This window comes from Hemicordylus capensis, chromosome 4 (assembly GCF_027244095.1).
Source record: "Hemicordylus capensis ecotype Gifberg chromosome 4, rHemCap1.1.pri, whole genome shotgun sequence".
In the NCBI taxonomy this organism is placed as follows: domain Eukaryota; kingdom Metazoa; phylum Chordata; class Lepidosauria; order Squamata; family Cordylidae; genus Hemicordylus; species Hemicordylus capensis.
In genome coordinates, this window is record NC_069660.1 from 49024719 (window position 1) to 49044553 (window position 19835).

At 41.4% G+C, this 19835-nt stretch overlaps 1 protein-coding gene across 8 annotated transcripts in view; it reads right to left on the reverse strand.

The window, feature by feature from the left end:
• The window catches only part of CHD6 (chromodomain helicase DNA binding protein 6), a 206247-nt gene that overhangs the window by 110638 nt on the left and 75774 nt on the right, over window positions 1-19835 (reverse strand). For all 8 annotated transcript variants that reach the window (XM_053245232.1, XM_053245235.1, XM_053245230.1 and 5 more), the window contains one exon: window positions 4890-5407. In XM_053245232.1, the coding sequence (XP_053101207.1) occupies window positions 4890-5407 (518 nt within the window). The remainder of the gene's footprint in view (window positions 1-4889; window positions 5408-19835) is intronic.

A 19835-nucleotide genomic window follows, 5' to 3' on the forward strand; every position in this document is an offset into this window, starting at 1 on the left:
AAAGAATCAGATAAGGGCATGCCACACATCCTTTAAGTATTGCAGTTTGAGCAGGTGGAAACAAGGAGCAGGGTATAGCAGTACCGGTCTTGTGCCTCATTTTCCTCCACTGTGCCTCAACCCATCCCCTTTCCAGTGTTCCCTGCACCTTCCAAAATGTGGTCTGAGGCCTCCTGACACAGCAACCTTGCTGAAGCTAAGGGAGTCTAGGTCTGGTCAGTGCATGGATGAGTGGCTCCCTGTAAACTCCATAAAAACCACTGAGTCCATAATGGCGAAAGGTGGGATGTATGTGTATGTAAATAAATAAATTCAAGCCCTGGACAATGCATATGAGAAAAAAGCACAAAGGCAACGTAGAGCCTACTAAAATATCTATTTTGGGGATTGAAACCAATTTACAAAAAAGGAAAACAAAGGAAGCATTATTTACAGAAAAGTTAAAACCAGATTTCAGTGTTCAAGAAGCATTAGCTGAGACTATAAGATTCATTAGTCTGTGAGAAAAAGGTGACTCCCCTCTCCCCACCCCCACTCCCTTCCTCTTCCCTCATTATTTCTCCATCAGAACAGTGTGTTATCTGGTTAAGGAGTTTTACAGCTGGGGAACCGAAGAGGTCTTTTTCTGTGCTTGATTGTAAACTGATGATGGAGTGTACACTGAAACATTTTTAACTGATTGGTACCAACTTTTGCACAATAAAGGGCAACAAAGTTCTCTTTGTGAAGAGAACTGAAGTGTTAATATGCGCATTGCATCGCTGATGTATCAATTTATACAAAGTCTAGTGAAATGTTTTCTTGGCTATGAAAGTTCATGAAAAAAGCAGTAGTCTTGAAACTACCAAGAGAGTTTGTCTTTCTCCTGAAACAGACCATCTCTACTGCTCTTCTGGAACATACCTGGTAATAAGACAAACGAGTACATCTCAATGAAGTTAACAGCTTTATCCAGTCACTGTCTCCAGCAGGTGGTGGGGTATCAGGATGATGCCATTTCACTTCCATCAGCATGCCTACCCCATCTCCAGCCTCACCCACCATCCTCACATTGGATGTCATATTTATGACCAGAGTCCAATACAACAGGCATGAACCACACAATCCACAGTCAGTTTTGTGATATACAGACAGTGCAGTCCAGTCCATCACATGTACTGTGATGGTGATGTTCAACACGCAGATGATAGGCAGGTCCAAGAGCAAGGCAAGCCAGTGTGATCAACCCAATCCCACAATACACCTTGGATTGAATACCTGAACATATTTATATTCTGTTGTATATCAAAGTTGCCATTTCTTTTTTTTAAAAAAAAATAGTTTTGACTGACAGGAACAAGCTGAGAGTCTGTAATTATATTTCCTTCCCTCTGATCCTTCTTGATCTAAGATCAATTGGGATCCATGTGATTCACTGAGGATGCTCACTCTATTCACAAGAGATATTTAAATGGTGTTTTTTTTAATCCATGGAGTTGACTAAAAGCCCAAAACAAAGCAAGAGGGCTGCAAGAGAAACTCAGAGCCTCCCAATATGCAAGTTTGGCATTTGCTCATCCCCACCAGTAGTGAAGCAAACAATGCCAAAGAACCCAAACCAAAATTCCCTACAATGTTTCAAGGGTATTTTACTTCTCTCACTCCTCTCATAAGAATTGAGTTTTCTTTCTCATTGTCAGTTTTAAACTATGTATCATTGGATCTTTACACTCCAATTTAATGGAAAATTGCTATTAGCTGGAGGTTGTGTGAAAATATAACTCTTGCCAAACACCTTTAAGGAAGATGTGTGACCCAACTGCAAGCCTATAATTGAATCAGAGGCTCTAGAAATGCTCCGATACGTTAGCATTCACTTTAGAAGCAAGTCCCCAGACATTGATTTTGAAGTCGCAATTAACAACTGTTCCATTCATGAATGTTGGAGCTAGCTGTGATTAGAAATAATTTAGGAGATTATGCTACTATTACTAGCCGCTTAGAGAATTTGCAGCAATTGCTCCATTTACATGCGTGCTTTACCATGCTGCATTAGAAGGCACTCTCCTCACCTATCTATTCCTATAACTGTGTTGCAGAAAAATCAGTAGACATGATTCAGGTTCCTGAGAAATGAAACAACAAGAATGAGTGATTTGTCAAGAGCAAGCCACCCATCGCTCTGGGTCCATGGATGCTGCCAAGGTCTGGTGCATTCAAGTTTTTAAAATTCTTCCTTCTGTTTCTGTCCTCACTTTTCAATTATTGACCCACATGTACACTTATCTTTCACAGATTCCCTTTAGAACTCCACTACTGGAGCCCATCTTTTAGTACCAAATACCACTTGTATCTGATGAGTCATTTATTTATTTCATTTCTACCCTGCCTTTCCAAGAGCTGCTATTATGGCAGCAAGCATGAAATGTCCCCTTTGCCAAACAGGGTCTGCCCTGGTTTGCATTTGAATGGTAGACATGTGTGAGCACTGTAAGATATTCCCCACAGGGGATGGGGCTCTGAGAAGAGCATCTACATGCTTGCATGCAGAAGGTTCCAAGTTCCCTCCCTGGTATATCCAAGATAGGGCTGAGAGAGACTCCTGTCTGCATATGGTTTCCAGACAGCTTAAGGAACCCTAACCCTACCTGATCAGCCTCATCAGTAAAACTGCATCACATACCTTCAGACAATTTATACTTTCATTCTAGCACATGACAACTAGAGTGATCCATTTAGAATGCTGAACAGAAACTTCCGAGATCGGGCTCATGGCCACCTTTGAACAACAAGCCTAATTTCTGGCTCAAGTGACATTTTTGAACACTTTCACAAGAATGACCTCCATAAACCTTACCATGGTGGCGGCGGGGGCGGGGGGGCTGGAGGGATACAAAAATAACTACACACTAGAGTAATCAATTCACGCAAAGATAGAAAATGAGCTTGTCTTTGTTTTACCTGTGGGATGCATAGGAATAACCATTAATCCTAGTTATGTCAAGCACTGCTTGCTCAGAAGTGCAGTCCTTGTATCTGGATTCTTAAAGGAGACTAACTTTGGCTATGCCTCTGATTACACAGCTCTGACAAAGTCAGCTACTTTAGTCCAACTAAATGGAGGCAGAGCTAGGGATGCTAAAAGGGGCAATAAAGGGATGATACTTACACCTGTAATCAATTAAGAATTTATATCAAGAGAAGTCAGCCATTATCTGTTGGCCAGCCTGTTAATGAAAGAAACATGTTTGGACAGCAACACAAAATTATGCCAGGCATGTATCGTCCACTGTCATTAGCCTGATTCAGACGTTATCCAAAAGCCCCGCTGTAGCTGTGTGCAGTGGGGTGAAAAGGGAAGAAGTTCCGCCCCCACCATGTCAATCAGCCGTGCGCCCCGCCACTCATGGTTTCGACAGGGCTCATCTGAAGAGGGAAAAGCCCTCCCCATTCTGGTGGGCACAGCCATGATTGCAAGGATATCCTCTTCAGGATTGTCTTCTTCAGACAGGCCCTGGTCATAACCATGAGTGGCAGGGCACACAGGTGAGTGAAGTGGCAGGGCAGGACTTCCCTCCCCTTCAGCCTGTGGGTGCTGTACATGGCTACAGCAGGGCTTGCTTATTTTATTTTATTTTATTTGTTTGTTTATTTCAAAATATTGCTAAACCGCCCAAAACTTGCATCTTTGGGTGGTTTAATAACATCTGAAGGAGGCTATTGTCTCACACCATAGCAGAGATAAAAGAATTGTGTATCATTTGGGCAGCTTGGGTAAAACAGCCTTTGTTCAAAAAGGACCATGCTGTCTAACAACTCAAGCAGGTGACTGAGCTTTGTTTCTGATTCTACCACTGGTTCACTGTAGGACTTGCATATGTTTGTTGTCATACCCACTCTCCTGCTCCTCACACTCAGTTGACATATTCCCCCACATCTGAAGGAAGGATAATCATTACAAACATCCTTGTGTTATGGGATGCTGACTCAGAATACACCCCCAGAAGGGAGATTTCACCAAATTCTATTATTTATCACAATTAATTTATTGTCCGTTCCAAATGACAGCAGCTGATATTCACCTTAAAAGCCAGGCACTGGTGCAAAGTGAGACCAAATCTCAAGACTGAGGCTCACATCCCATGTAGTCAAAGAGGCACAGATGATGCTTCCCCCGTGACCGTGATCCCATGCAGGTGTGGACTGCGCACAGATGATGCAACAATGTGTGTGCGGTGATTGAGGAACTAATCATCTGGATCTTTCCCATGTGACCAGCTGTGTAGGCTCACACAAAAGGGCTGAGGCTAAGAGGGGGCCTTAGATTAATCTAAGCCAGAAATGTTTATTTCAGCTCAATTCAAAGTAACAAATAAAGTTCAGTCCCTCTTTAGCCTTCACTTACACCACAGAAATGGAAACTCCTCATGCTCTGACAGGCCTAATGGGCACCCACATGGTTTTGAATGAATTACTGTAAATATGACTTAAATCACCCAATACCCAACTATTAATTCCATGAAACCTCAGAATGCTTCAAATGTTCAGTCTAGACTACAAAGAATGCTGATAACAGGATAAATTCAAAGGGACCCATGTGAAGCAGGCCCCATACAATGGAAGTTAGCGAAATCCACACAGAGGCTGCAAGGAGGGCATCTATTGTTACATTCGGCACCTATGAACCACAACAATTGCTCAAAAGCACATTACAGGGTCAACTCAGGGAAATTCTATTCAGTGCTTCTCCAGGAAGGGTTGTGCTTTATGTTAAAACAAAATGTAGCCACAATAACCGGTTCCCATTGGAGTCCCTCAATAAACGGAGCAAAGCTCAGCAGCTTCATAAGAGAGGGAAAATGGCTTCCAGGTAAGCAAACAAACATCAATGTGCAAAGAGGAACACAAACCTGGACTTCTTGGGCTTTGCTTTGGGGGGAGATTCCGAGTTGCTCTTCTTGTCTTTAGGCTCTTTTGGGGCTTTGGGCTCCCGAGGCTTCCTGGGCTTCTTGGCCCCTTCCTGTTTGGGCTCCTTGGGCTTTTTGGGCTCCTTGGGCTTTTTGGGTTCTTTTGGTTCCTTAGGCTCTCTCTTCCTCTTTGGTTTGACTTCTCTTTCCCCACCCAGCTCTTGCTGCCCCAGCTCTTTTTTCTTCCGTTTCTTCTTCACCCCAGTGCCCCCACCCCCATCATCCTGCATCCCATTATGGGAGGTCACCATGTTCTGCACAATCTCGGCAGGTACCACATCAGGTACCACATCCTGCTGGTCCTTCTGGGCCAGGTTCACACTGGCCAACTCAGAGATTGTCACCAGGTCATGCAAATCCTCCTGGTCTGTGCTGTTGGCAAAGGGGGACTGTGGCTTGCATTCGAAGGTGATGGAGGCATCAGACATTGGGGAATGACTCAACACTTTAAAATTCGGCAGCTACAAAAAGAGAAGAGATAGAAATATCATCACATATGTAAATGGAATGTCTAGAAGTGGATCATATACGGGTAAGATGGGTGTCCTGGCCTTTTTGTATGGCTTTGAATGAAACTTAGTGCTCATTATTTGGACAAGGGCAGCACAAAACAACTGTTGATAACTCCACATTGATTCCAGAGCTCCCATCCAGGCTTCAGACCACCTGCCATGTTAGCTTTTCCAACATGAAGATTCTTCTCCATGCTTGAAACTGTGGCTGACATCCAGAGCAGCAAATGGTGTGCAGAGAGATTGCTCTTAACTCAGCCAGGTCTTCCCAGCAGCAGAGTGTATGCATGGGGGAGCAATTTTCGCCCCTGCCTCTATAAGTGCCCCTTGCCTTCCAAAATATGTCTCTGAGGGCTGCATAACCCCCAGTGATATATTTTTAGGAAACAAAGAGTACTTATGGAGGCAGAGGAAAGCAGCAAAAATTGCTCCCCCTCCTCCCTCACATGCACTCTGCTACTTGGGAATACACTGGTTGAGTTAAGAAAAACCTCTCTGCATGCCAGGGTTGATAAAAATCAATGGTTGGGTGTTTTTTTTAAAAAAAATTCAATTTTTAAAAATTTAAATCAGATTTTAATTTTTAAAAATAACAATCTATTTAAAAAAGAACCTAGGTCAAATATATCATCATGAATGTTAATCATAACTTCTAATTATATTCAGTAATCCAAAAACCTTCAGTTTAAGATGAGAGTTAAGATGCTTTACATTTCCACTCGTGTTCTAAAATGAATGAAAATTGAAAGTTAAGGTGCCCAACTTAACTTCTTAACACAAAGCTGTAAACACTTTGTGCAGTCATATAAATGATGGGTTTAGAAATGAGGCTCCGTGCACCCACATTTTGCCTTGATCAAAGATGCACCAGGCAGAAATTCATCAGGGGCATCTCTAGGAAGTGATTAGGGAAACCACACCTGTTAAATGTCCACCTGGAAGCATCCCTCCCCAGCCCATTGTCCAACTGAATGACCAAGGCAAAGTGTGGGTGCATGGAGCCTCATTTCTAAAGCCATCATCATATACCAGACTATACAAAGTCTTTACAGCTTATATGACACAGAAGTTAAGATGGGCACCTTAACTTGCAATTTCCATTCTTTTTAGAGCATGAGTGAAAATGCAAAGCATCTTAACTCTCATCTTAAACCGAAGATTTCTGGATTTCTGGGGAAGAGTTTACCCAAACCACCAGGTAGGATTTCCTGATATTGAACACCAAAAACTTTGTAAAACCTTCAAATAAGATAAAGTCACACTCCCTCCTCCCACCTAAAAAACACAATTAAATGAAATTAGTGGATTCAGTAATAGTGACAGTATGATCCCACCTCATGATTATTCAGCAGTGAATAAGGACACAAAAAGCAAGTAATATGTGTTCACTTTAAATCTGTACTTCATTTTTTCTTTTTCTTAAAAACACATACACACAAATAAAGAAAATTAAAACTAAATATGCTTTAACAACCATGTTCAAAACTACAGATTCTCCTCTCAGATATTTCCCATAAACCTCATGGTTCTCCTGCTTGATTTAATTCCCTTCAGGATGGTGTTATCAGCAAAACAGTGTAAATGTTCACAAGTGATATAGTCCCCCCCCACACACACACACACTGCAGCCATTCACACTTGGACACACACACACTGCAGCCATTCACACTTGGACACACACACACTGCAGCCATTCACACTTGGACACACACACACACACACACACACACACACACACTGCAGCCATACACACACACAGCAGCCTAGAAGAGCCCTTCGCAGTCTAGCTAAATGGGGTGCGTCTCCTTCCTGCTTATATCCGGCTGTACAGAGCAGCTGGAGGTTGGGACGAAACACATGTGGTTTTGAAGAACCGACGACCATGGAATAACCAACAATCAGAGTTGAACAACACTTTTTCTAAGGCAAAGGAGCAGTATTAAAAGGTATAGCTGCAGTGGGGGGATGAAAGAAGAGGGCAGGGAAGGAAACTGAAGGGCTGTAATCCCAAGACTTGGACAGGGAAGGAGCTGGCTGCCATATAGGTTGTGGGCAATGCTGTGGTCACCGCAGCTTCAAAAACCTTACTGCACAGACACTTTTAGCGGTAAAGATGCATTTTTCAACCTCTTAAAATGCAACTTTGAGGATCAAATGTGAAATAACCATTGATTAGGTCCCAGAGGGATATACAAAAGGCACATTTCTGGCATGCAGTCTAAAGGCTGAAATAATACAAATAGACTACAAAATCATTTAAATACCACTTCCTTGGTGCCAAAGAAGGTTGCCAAATACAACAGGGCTTTAAACCCCTATTTAAACATTTTAACCTACTCTATCTAAGCCATTTCTCAATGGATCTTTACTAAATTTGCAGGGGTGGTGTCCCTTGGCACCTAGTGAATGTGTGCTGATGGCCAGGCAAATCAGACAAATGGATTTTATTTTATAAGCAACAGAATGGTGGAATGTTGAAATTACTCTCCATGTTAACTATACTGTCACAACTGTGCCAGTATATTTCTATGAACATAATAACAGCAGCATATGGGGATGAGAGATAACAGGCTTGATCAATCATATTTTGCAGATGGTGTATATTCAACACACACAGAGAGTCAAACCCCTGCTCCTCTTTCTCTCTAAGTGTGCAAAGACATTAGGCCCATTCATATGTTATGTTCAACAATCATACCACAAGTATACAGTGTACATAGGTGCAGATTTGTACATAGGTACAGAGATTCACATGCTATGTTGAATGCAGGTATAGAATTACACTTTCTACCAGTACAATGAATCTGAATGGCCTGTATCCAGGCTTACTTTTAAAATGAACCCAGATACAGACATTTACATAAGCATGGGTACAAGTGTATAGACATACATTTGTCTGAATCGGGCTAAAGAAAGCCAATGAATGAATAGAGGATTTGGGGAGATGGAGTAAATCTGAGCAAGGAGGAGAAGTCTGGATATAAACGCAAGGGATAGGAGAGGGGAATAGAAAGTGAAAACAAAAGTGAACAGAACGTATTCATACAGTCCTGAGCAAACTTTTTCCAAGTATATCCCCCATTGCAGAAGGAAAGCACCTACCCTGGCAGCAGGCCATAAAAGAGACCCAATTTGGAAATATTTCAATGAAGTTCTTGTACCTGTTGAACAGGCATATCCTATCAGCAATTCTTCCGACAATGCCCTATAGTAGGCATACTGGTTTGATATTCCTATCGCACCGATGCAACTGCACAGCCCTAGTCAGCACTGCCATGTGCAAGAGACATAAGTAGAAAGGCCTATAAAGATACATTTTGGTGCTCTGCACATTCTGGAGGAGGGATATTAGCTCCCACTACCCTATCACCACTGCCTTGAGCTGGTCAAACCAATTTTCAAAGAATCTGATAGTTTATTCACACAGGATGAGGCAGGAGGAAGTCGCAGGAAATTCTTGTTAAGAAAAAGAAAATCACCCTACTTCACAGAAGAGATAAAGCTACAAAACTTAGGTCAGATGGGACAACCTCAAGTTTCACTATTTCACTTGAATATTTATTTTAATATTTATAAATTGCCTTTTGATCAAAAATCCTCATATGAACTAACCAAATCAGGGTTGTTATCTCAGTACTTTGAGTTAGCTACTACTCAAAGCAGAGCTTGTGAAATCATCCTTTGTGCACCATGGATTGCTGTAATTTAAAACATCCATTCATTCCTACACTTCTGTCAAAACCCAAAATTTAAGTGGGGGAAATAATCTTCTTAACGCATCCACGAGGGGACAAAATGTTAAGCAGTTATACAGAGTGGAAGCCATTCAAAACAAAGTTAGGGGTAAAGTGTGCTGTCAAGTCAGTTTCAACTCCTGGCGCTCACAGAGCCCTCCTCCCACTCTGCTCCTTCATTTTCTGTTTATGAATAGATGCAGAAGATTACCACTAGCTCAGTATATTTCACAGTTTATCTAATGAGTGATGACTCTCAAAGTGTTTCCAAACTTTTTCCAAGTATATCCCCCATTGTAGAAGGAAAGCACCTATCCTGGCAGCAGGCCATAAAAGAGACCCAATTTGGAAATATTTGTATTTGTATTTGGAAATCCAAATTTGTATTTGTATCTGGAAATACATGGCTGAAGTTCTAAAAACATGCAATGGTTGTCAACACTTCAAAAGGTGGCAGATTTGTTTTTTGTTTTTAATCACTGAAACTTTTTAAATACAGTTTTTGAACCTCTTTGTTTCTCCCCTCCCTAAAGGGTTTTTTAAAAAAAAGAAAAGAAAAGAAAACAACAATAGTAGCAGCAGCAGCAGATTGAAGTATTTCCAGCTGCCATTGCTACCGCCCTAAATGATCCACATTTCTGTCTTTGGCAGGGAAAGAGGTAGGTCACAGAATGGAAAGGATCTGGGAGGCCCTCCATCCAGTCTCCCACTCACTACAATAATCTGCTACAGCATCAGTTACAGCATCCTGTCCAGCCTCTATTCCAAAACCTCTAGCGAATGGAAAGCCCACCACTGTGCAAGGCAGAGACTGTTCCACTGTCAAACAGCTTACAGTTAGGAAATTCCTCCTAATGTCTAGTCTGCTTCTTTGTAATTACCACCTACTGGCTCTACTCCTGCCCTCATGAGCAACAGAGAACAAGCCTGCTTCATTTTCTATGCAGCAGCCTTTCAGATATTGAAAGTTGGCTATCATCATATATCCTATTAGCCTTCTCTTTTCAAAGTTAAACTTCCAGTTCTTTAACCGTTCCTCACAGGCTTCCAGACTCCACACCATCTTTGTTGCCCTCCTCTGTACGCATTCCAGTTTATCAATGTGCTTCTTAAAAAATGCAGTGCCCATGTGTTGGAAACAGGGAAATTGGAGACTGCAAGGCATATAGCGAACGCTTCCTTTCTTCTGTACCATGCTGGATTTCTGCCCACTTCACTGCAGTTGGTCTTGGTTGTAGACACCATTGAGCAACTGGGGGAGGGGGTTGAGTTTTCTTTTCTGTTTTTGCAAAACAATTACCAAAGTCCAGCCATGGCTAACCTTACCCTGGGCAAGTCATTCTCTAACCTACTTTACAGGGTTGCTGAGATGATACAATGAGATAATCACATGCACACTGCTGCCTTGAACTCCTTGCAGGAAGAGGAGCGTATAGATGTAATAAACAAAATAGGTCCCAACTTCCTTTTAGGGAAGAGTAAATCAATGCCTTTTGAACACATCTGCAGATTTTCAACACTAATTTTTCCCCCAACAGAATGACGGCTTTGTATACTCAGAATTAGGATATGTGAAGCCTAAACATGTCGGAATCTGAACAATGAATAAAGAAAATCTCTACGCCAAAGACAGAGTTGAATACCTAAGCGTGTTGTATATTTACTTGCAACAGCTATTGCCCTCTTCCTCTGCATACATCTGCTGTACATCATGTGTTAAAAACAACAGAGTGCTTTGAGCCTGATCCCTCACTTAAGAAAAAAGAATATGGACAACTATAATAAAAAGAGTGGGGAAGATAATTTGTATTCTGCACTAATCAGAATATCAAACATGATACTACACCTACAAACTAGACTGGAAGAACTATGTGGTATGAAATGTATGTGGTACAGAGTACAGTTTAAGAATAGTGAAAGAGTCTGCAAAATGCAGCTCAAAATTAACAGTGAAAAGAAGAGGACTAAGCAGTGAAACAACATTATAAGCCAGTGTGTTCTGCACACATTCTTGATAAGAGTTCTGTTTTGCACCTATGAATTATCACCATTATTATGCATTTCTGGAATCTACCTCTCTGTTAGATTCCAGATGGTGTCACTTGCAGACTGTTGTTGGAGTTCCACAAGGCTTACTGTCTCCAATGCTTTTTAACAACTACGTGAAACCGCTGGGAGAGATTATCAGGAAGTTTGGTGTTGGCTGTTATAAAAATGCTGACAACACCCAGATCTATTTCTCCATGTCAACCTCATCAGGAAATGACATATCTTCTCTAAATGCCTGTCTGGAGGCGGTAATGAGCTGGATGAGAGATAACAAACTGAAGTTGAATCCAAATAAGATGGAAGTACTGACTGTGGGGGGTCGAGACCCGAGAGATGGTTTAGATCTATCTGTTCTGGATGTGGCTACACTCCCCCTGAAAGATCAGGTACGTAGCTTGGGAGTGCTCCTGGACCCAAAGCTCTCCCTGGTTTCTCACGTTGAGGCAGTGGCCAGGAGCATTTTTTATCAGCTTCGGCTGATACATCAGCTATGTCCATTTCTGGAGGTAAATGACCTTAAAACAGTGGAACATATGGGGGAAACTCCAGGCTTAGCTACTGTAATGCATTCTACGCGGGGCTGCCTTTGTACATAGTCCAGAAACTACAATTGGTACAGAATGCAGCAGCCAGACTGGTCTCTGGGGCAGCACAGAGGGACCACATAACACCGGTTTTAAGAGAACTGCCAATATGTTTCTAGGTGAAATACAAAGTGCTGGTTATTACCTATAAAGCCCTTAATGGCTTGGGTCCAAGGTATTTAAGAGAGCACCTCCTTTGTCATGAACCCTGCCACTTGTTACGATCTTCTGGAGAAGTCTGGTTACGGTTGCCACCGGCTCGTTTGGTGGTGACCCAGGACTGGGCTTTCTCTGTGGCTGCCCGAGGGCTTTTGAATATGCTCCCTACTGAAATAAGAGCATCTTTTTCTCTCTTTGTTTTCAGAAAGACCCTCAATACTTACTTGTTCTCTCAGGCATTTAATTAGAATTAATTTTAATAATTTGTTTTAATAATCGTGTTATGCTACTGTTCTTATTGTTTCATGTATTTTAATCTGTGTTAATTTTTAAATATTGTTTTAAATTTTGTACACTGCGTAGAGTACATATCAGGCTGTATAGAAATATGTTTGATAGATAGATAATTTTAAAAATGCAGATTATGCTCTTATACTTTGGACATAATATATTGCAGATGATCCTACATAAGGGGCAAGTGGAATAATGTTTGTGGGAATTAGTTAAAGTCTAAAGCCATTTTTGTTTATATCCACTATTCTAGTATTTTCGACCTGAAAGTCTAAACAAAACATTTGATACCGCTCTTTCTACATTTAACATAGTGACTATAGGGATTTTTGAGTGACTGGCTGCTTTGTAGCCCTCATAAATGGGCTACAAAGAAATAAATGGCTTGGGCCCTGGGTATTTAAGAGAACGTCTTCTTCGTTATGAACCCCACCGCCCAATGAGATCATCAGGAAAGGTCCGTCTGCAGTTGCCACTGGATCATCTGGTGACTACTCAGGGACGGGCCTTTTCTGCTGCTGCCCCAAAGCTTTGGAACGTGCTTCCTGCTGAAACAAGAGCCTCCACATCTCTGACCATTTTTAAAAAGTCTTTAAATATGCCCCTATTCACCCAGGCTTTTAATTAAATATTGTTTTCACAGTTTTAGCATTGTTTTAAAATGTTGTTTTAGAATTTGAGTTGTTGTAATGTTTTAACTTTTACTATATCCTATATTTCGTTTTAACTAATGTTTTAACTTTTCATTTGTTTGCTTGTTGTAAACCACCCAGAGATATGAGTTTTGGGCGGTATAAAAATATGTTAAATAAATAAATAAATTTACCTGAATAACCTCAGGCCCCCTGCTGGAAAGAATCAGTAAAGATGTTGGGAGTAGGATTGGAATAATAAATATATAACTATTTAAGATTACCTTTCTTACTACTGACTATAGCTTATTACATAAACATCTAAAGTTATCTTGAAAGATACATCTTCTTCAAGTGTTATAGCATTTGGAATTCTAAGATACTAAAAAACATGCACAGCACACCTTTTTCTATTCCTCATCTCTCCATCTTCGTCTTCTTCCCCCACTACCCACTTGCTTTTCTTTTGGTGGACTTGACATCTACTCTTTTAAATAATCAAAAAAATTAAAGAAAACACCAATACATTGGTCAAAATAAATATTTTATTTCAGATTACTTTGCATTTCTGGAGCTGATGTGGTAACACCACACTGAATGTAGATAGAGGCAAGGAAAACATCTCTTGAACATAAAAGCACCTGCAGGAGACATACTATTGTGCCACTAAGGAACTGGTATGCCCATGGGTATTCCCATCTTCTTCTTTTAATCACGAATAACCAAAATTAATGGTTATTAATTAGGGGCCCTGCATCTAAAACTGACATATAAAATTCACAAAGAAAATTTGTTCCTCTAACAGTAAAAACAAAAAACAAAAACAAATCCCTCCTTCCCCTCACAAATGTGCTCCTGGGATAAATACAGAAAATGGAAACATCAGTCAGTATGTGTGTGGCGCCGGTTCCCTAAATTCATTCTGGTTCAGACACTGTGCATCCCAGAGAAAACTGGTGGGAATTCAAGTACACTCATAGCAGGATGGAGGAGGAGAAAGCTATCGGGCTGCCCACCAGGAGCTTCTGTGAACACAGTAAGAGAGCTGCACTAAAAAGGCAAACTGTCAAGGTTAGGCGGCCTCAGAAATGTGACCTACTTTTTTTCTGTTTGCATATGTACCCTCAGAGTCCACAGTGCTCCTTAAGAAGGTTCAGAAAACACTTTAAAGAGGCAACTGAAATTTAAATTAACCAACCCATGAAGGACAGTTCTATGCCTGCAACCCATCACCCATGAAAGACCTTACAACAGCAATATTATTATTAAATTTCTATACTACCTAAATGTTTAGTCTCAGGCAGTATGCAGACAAACAATTCCAATAAAATCAGAATTTTAAAATCTTAAAATTAACAACTTTAAAGCAGAACTAAAAAAAATTGAATTAATTACAGTCAAATGCCTGGATAAACAAATTTGTCTTCAATGGCAGTGTGCACAAACCAAATGTTGCAATTTGGTTCAAATTATGACCAAATTCGGTCTGAACCACTGGTCCGTGAACAGTCCATTTGACCAAACCAGTTTGGTGATTCAAGGGGCTATGATTGTAAAGAGGAATCCGGTTACAAGCAAAAGGGTGAGGGAATCCTTAAAAAGTCTTCTAAAAGGCAACCAGGGGGGCGGCGGGGAGAGGGCACCTTTAAAAGTTGGTGTGGGCCGGCAGCAGCCGCTGCCACTCCTCAAAGTTCTCCTGGTACAGCTCAAGCGTGCAGCACTCCCTCCAGCAACCCGCCCACACAGTGGCATGGTTCCAGCCTCCGTGGATGCGTGGAGGCCAGAATCAAGCTGCCATGTGGCCAGGTTGCTGGAGGGAGCACTGCAAACTTGGGTTGCACAGGAGAAATTTGAGGAGTGGCAGTGGCTGCTGCCAGGCCAATAAGAACCTTAATCTACTTTTAAAGGTGTCTTCTCGCTGCCCCCACTAGCTGGTCTTCAGAAGACTTTTCAAGGATTCTGCCATCCCTTTGCTTGCAAAGGGGAATTCTCACTGGATTCCCCTTTACAAGCATAGCCCCTCAAACTGCCAAATCAATCTGCCATGGACTGGGCTTAGTTTGATTGCAGGCTGGACTGTCTCTGGGCTGCTTCATGATCGAACCATTGAACTGGCCCAGTTCGAGGTACACTGATTTGGGATCAAATGGTTCATGCACACCCTTAGTCTTCAAGGCTCTCCTGAAGGGAGACAAGGAAGTCAAACCCTGAATCTCGGCAGGGAGCACATTCCAAAGCTCAGGTAAGGTAAAGTGTGCCGTCAAGTTGATTTCGACTTCTGGCGGCCACAGAGCCCTATGGTTTTCTTTGGTAGAATACAGGAGGGGTTTACCATTGCCTCCTCCCATGCAGTGTGAGATGTTGCCTTTCAGTATCTTCCTATATTGCTGCTGCCTGATATAGCACCAGTGGGAATTCGAAATGGCAACCTTCTGCTTGTTAGTCAAGCATTTCCCTGCTGCGCCACTTAAAGGCCCAACTCCAAGTAGTTGCCAGCCAAGCTGGTGCCATCTGCAGACCAACTTTTTCAGATGATCTTAATAAGTGGTGGGGTCTGTACAGAAAGAGGCACTCTCAAGTACCCCAGGTCTAAGCCATTTAGGGCTTTATACTTACCAGCACTTAGTATTTTAGCTGGAAACTTATTGGCAGCTAGTGCAACATTTAAAAAACTATTGTAATATCTCTCAGTATGAAGTACTATGATAAAGAACAGAGGAATGCGTCACATGGCACTTTCCCCATTATTTATCAGATACAAGATTATACAAACGGTGAGTCCCAGCTGTACATACCAAGGGAAAAGAAAGCATTCTATTCTGCCATTCATATTACAAATTGCATGTTTTTTCCAACATGGAAATTAGTTCCCGAGACCCAGATACATAGAAAAGAATCATATTTGCATCCAAAGCTTTGCAGCAATTACAAAGAGACAAGCTGCTGTTCAATTTTAAAAGTAGGTAGCCTCCCCAACACTAGGAAAAGCAAAAAGAGAAAGCAAAGCTCTTCCTATAGACACGCAAGATCTCGCACCACAGTATATATAAAATGTTACACACAGTATTAAAAAAAGATAAAGCACTGCCTACACACTTACCTTCTAAATGAAATATAAAATAAAAAAGAAAAGATTGAGAAGGGAATAGAGGGGAATATTAATTGAGCAATAGCAATAGCAATAGCAATAGCACTTACATTTATATACCGCTCTATAGCTAGAAGCTCTCTAAGTGGTTTACAATGATTTAGCATATTGCCCCCAACATTCTGGGTACTCATTTTACCAACCTCGGAAGGATGGAAGGCTGAGTCAACCTTGAGCCCCTGGTCAGGATTGAACTTGCAACCTTCTGGTTACAGGGCAGCAGTTTTACCACTGCGCCACCAGGGGCTCATTGACAAAGAATAGGTGGGTCTTCAGCAATTTTAAGAAGTTGGGAGTAAAGAAGCCATTCAAATGTCAAGGGGCAATGATTCCCAAGATTATGGTACAATTAGGGCCAGAGATGAAAAATGAAGAAAAGGGTTCTGAGCTTAGCAAATAGTTCCTGAGAAACAAAGGGTATAAGAAAGGATACACCAGACAGAAGACAAGATGGGGGCGGATTCAGATGTGATGGAAACCGGCAAAGCGCCAGTTCCTGGAGCACAATGACAAGCCCAACTTAGCAGGTGTCAGGACTGCAATGCTGAAACTGAACGTGTGGTCCAAGCATGCCAACATCAGTATATTCTGCCCTGCCTGTGGTTCCAAACCCAACATCTGTAACCAAGATATGAAGCTTGTTACAGATGTTGGATCCACAACCACAAATAGGATGGAATATGCCACTGTTGGAAGGTTAGGTCGATCACCCAATATCAGCATAGCCGCCCTGACACCTGCTAAGTCAGGCTTGCCACTGCACTCAGGGAACCAGCAGTTTGCCAGTCATATTAACCCACCCAGAGAGGCAACAAAATGAAGACATTTAAAGACAAGTAGCTTAGATTACTTTGATAAGGATAAGAAAGCCAGTGGGGATAAGAGAAAAGAAAAAAGACATGTACAACAGAATTAGGTATGAAGGAGAGAGAGGCTAGTTGAGAAAGAGGACAAGTCACCCTCAGTCATAGTCTGTCAATGATCTATGGCAGCAAGCCAGGCCTTCTTTATCTATACATTCCACACTGTATTTCCCAACCTCTAGCTACTATACGCACTTGCTCAGTCAAAACTTATTTTCTAGATATCAATCGGATCTTGCACTTAAGAGCAAAAACAGACATAAGAAAACCACTGAGATGGCCCAGTCACCACCAGCCTTAAACTCACAGCCAGCTGGGTTATACCATGTCAGCCTAGTTCCTGATAAACCCAATATATTTCTGGGGAAATCACAGTGATGTTACAGAGATCTCTTCCTGAGGTCGATTTCCAAAAAAATCCTACCAAGTGTTGGAAAAGGAATCAGGCTCAAGCTAGAACAATTGTTCCCACATATAAAACCACCAGAGTAGGCAGCCCAAATAATTTGCTTTCGCATCTGCTGTATGGAATATTCTTGCACAACTCTTACCTACTGCGTATCTCTTGAAATGCAATTAATCATACCAATGTTTGGCCACCAATTAAAGAAATCTTTGAAGAGCCATCAAACTCAATTTTAAACAAATTAATTGGTACAATTAAATGAGCATATATTTGAATATGACTAAAACATATGCAATGAATATTGCATGCATAATTTTGAAGACAAAATGCAATGCATAATTTTGAAGACAAAAGCATGCTATGTTTTTATAAACATTTCCTTCCGTGTGTGAGTGAAGAAAGGAGGCTTTTTCTAAGAGGATATCAGTGCAATCTGCAGTTTGTCTAACAATTTGTATTAAAAGCTATTAACATTTTAAAAACTAAGTTCTTTTCAGTCTACTCTGTAACATGCCCACACACCGATTCTTACAATAGAACTGTGGCCTGCAATCAGATGTCATCTTCCAACTACACAAGATTTACTATTACAGAATAGCGGCAGGCAGAAACATTTTGCATCATTCCAAAATATTCACTACACATTTCTTGACGACAGGAAGGAAAGCTTTAACTGCCCCCCTTAGGATGTTAAGATCTTCCCTACTCTTGTCTGACATCGGACTCTTCACATACAGGTCTTCCTTTCAGTCTCACTGAATACATTTTACTGCCACATTTTTCTCATAGATGTGAGGAAGAGGCCAAAATGAAATATGACAGACAACTAGTATGAAAGAGATCCATTCTTTACCAAAATATATTCTGCTTCAACTGCAAGTATGCAAAGAGAATTGGCAGCTTTATTGGTCAGCAGACATTCAGCTTTTGGACAGTATATAGTTGCATGCCTGTAGCTCAAAACTCTCTAACCCCTTGTGTGTGCACAGGAGTTCAACCACATTCTTTACACGCAAATTCAACAACTCCCCATTAGTTATAAAGTGTGACATTGGGGCTGAGACTAGGGTGTTTTTAGTTTATTTTCACCTTGGATATTACTTTGGCACATTGTTTTACACACACACACACACACACACACACACACACACACACACACACACTTTTATCTCCGCTGCCACCAATGATATGATGAAGCCTCTCTAACTCTTATGGTTTCTTTAGCCTGATAATATGACTTTACAGACGGGAGGAGGGTTTTTGACACTAGTCACTCAGTCAGATGTATTTTAAAAACACAATAAGAATATTTATTTACATTGATTTCTGAGGTTTGCTTGTTTACAGTGCTGTTCAGTAGCACTTATATCTTGCTTGCTTACAAAGTTGGTATTTTATCTTCTCACAGTACTTAATATCTTAATACACCATACATAAAGCCTTATACATTTGAACCCAGTTCCTTTCCAGAAACTTCACCTAGACTGTCTCACTTCCAATAACCCAGTCCTTTATTTTAGACTGTCTTAGATTTTAAGTCTCAGAACAACTCCTCCTTGAGACTGTCCCTAACCAGACCCAAATCCCCACTCTAACTTTCACTCTTTGTCTGCCTCTTATGATTGACAGCGCTCCAGGGCTCATTCACATAAAAGTAGTCCTGCACCATTTCATCACATAAAGTAAGGCCTTCTTTCTCCAAAAATTTCCTTCCCTATTCCAACTAGCTATGGCTGACATCCTGACTAACCAAGAGTCAACACTTCAAGTAGCTGCAGGGATACAGTAAAAGCCAGTATGTTGCTCCACTGCATTCTGAATTGCAGAATGCACAAATCACAAATGCACAAGCACACTATTATTTTGAGAGTTCTCTCACACTCCAGAAGTGCTCTGTAGAAGCAGAATCACGTCCATGCCTTGAGGGTCGCGTTTTCACTTCTACAGAGTGCTTCCAGAGCACAGGAGAGCACTCCAAAATATTTGCACTCTTGCACAATTGTGCTTATAATTCAGAATGCAATGGAGCAGTGCATGGGCTCTCACTGAGTCCCTGCAGCTGCTTGAAGCATGGATTCTTCATTAATCAGGATGACAGCCAATGACTGTTTCCCTGTCTTTCCCTTCCAAGATGCCTGCATACTATCAACCTTTGCCATCTAGCAGAACTTACACTTCTTTTCCATCAACTTCCTCCCCCCACATTTTACTATTTGGGGGCTGTAGTTTTTACTGAACTGGCAGCTTATAGCACAATTCAGAACCACTAAGACCACCTTAAGTGGCGCAGCGGAGAAATGCTTAACTAACAAGCAGAAGGTTGCAGGTTCAAATCCCCGCTGGTACTATATCAGGCAGCAGCGATATAGGAAGATGCTGAAAGACATCATCTCATACTGCGTGGGAGGAGGCAATGGTAAACTCCTCCTATAAACCCCTCCCCTGCTAACTTGGCAAAGTGGCACCTTTTAACGTGGTGATTCTCTTTATTAAGCAGAGGGAGAGTAACTG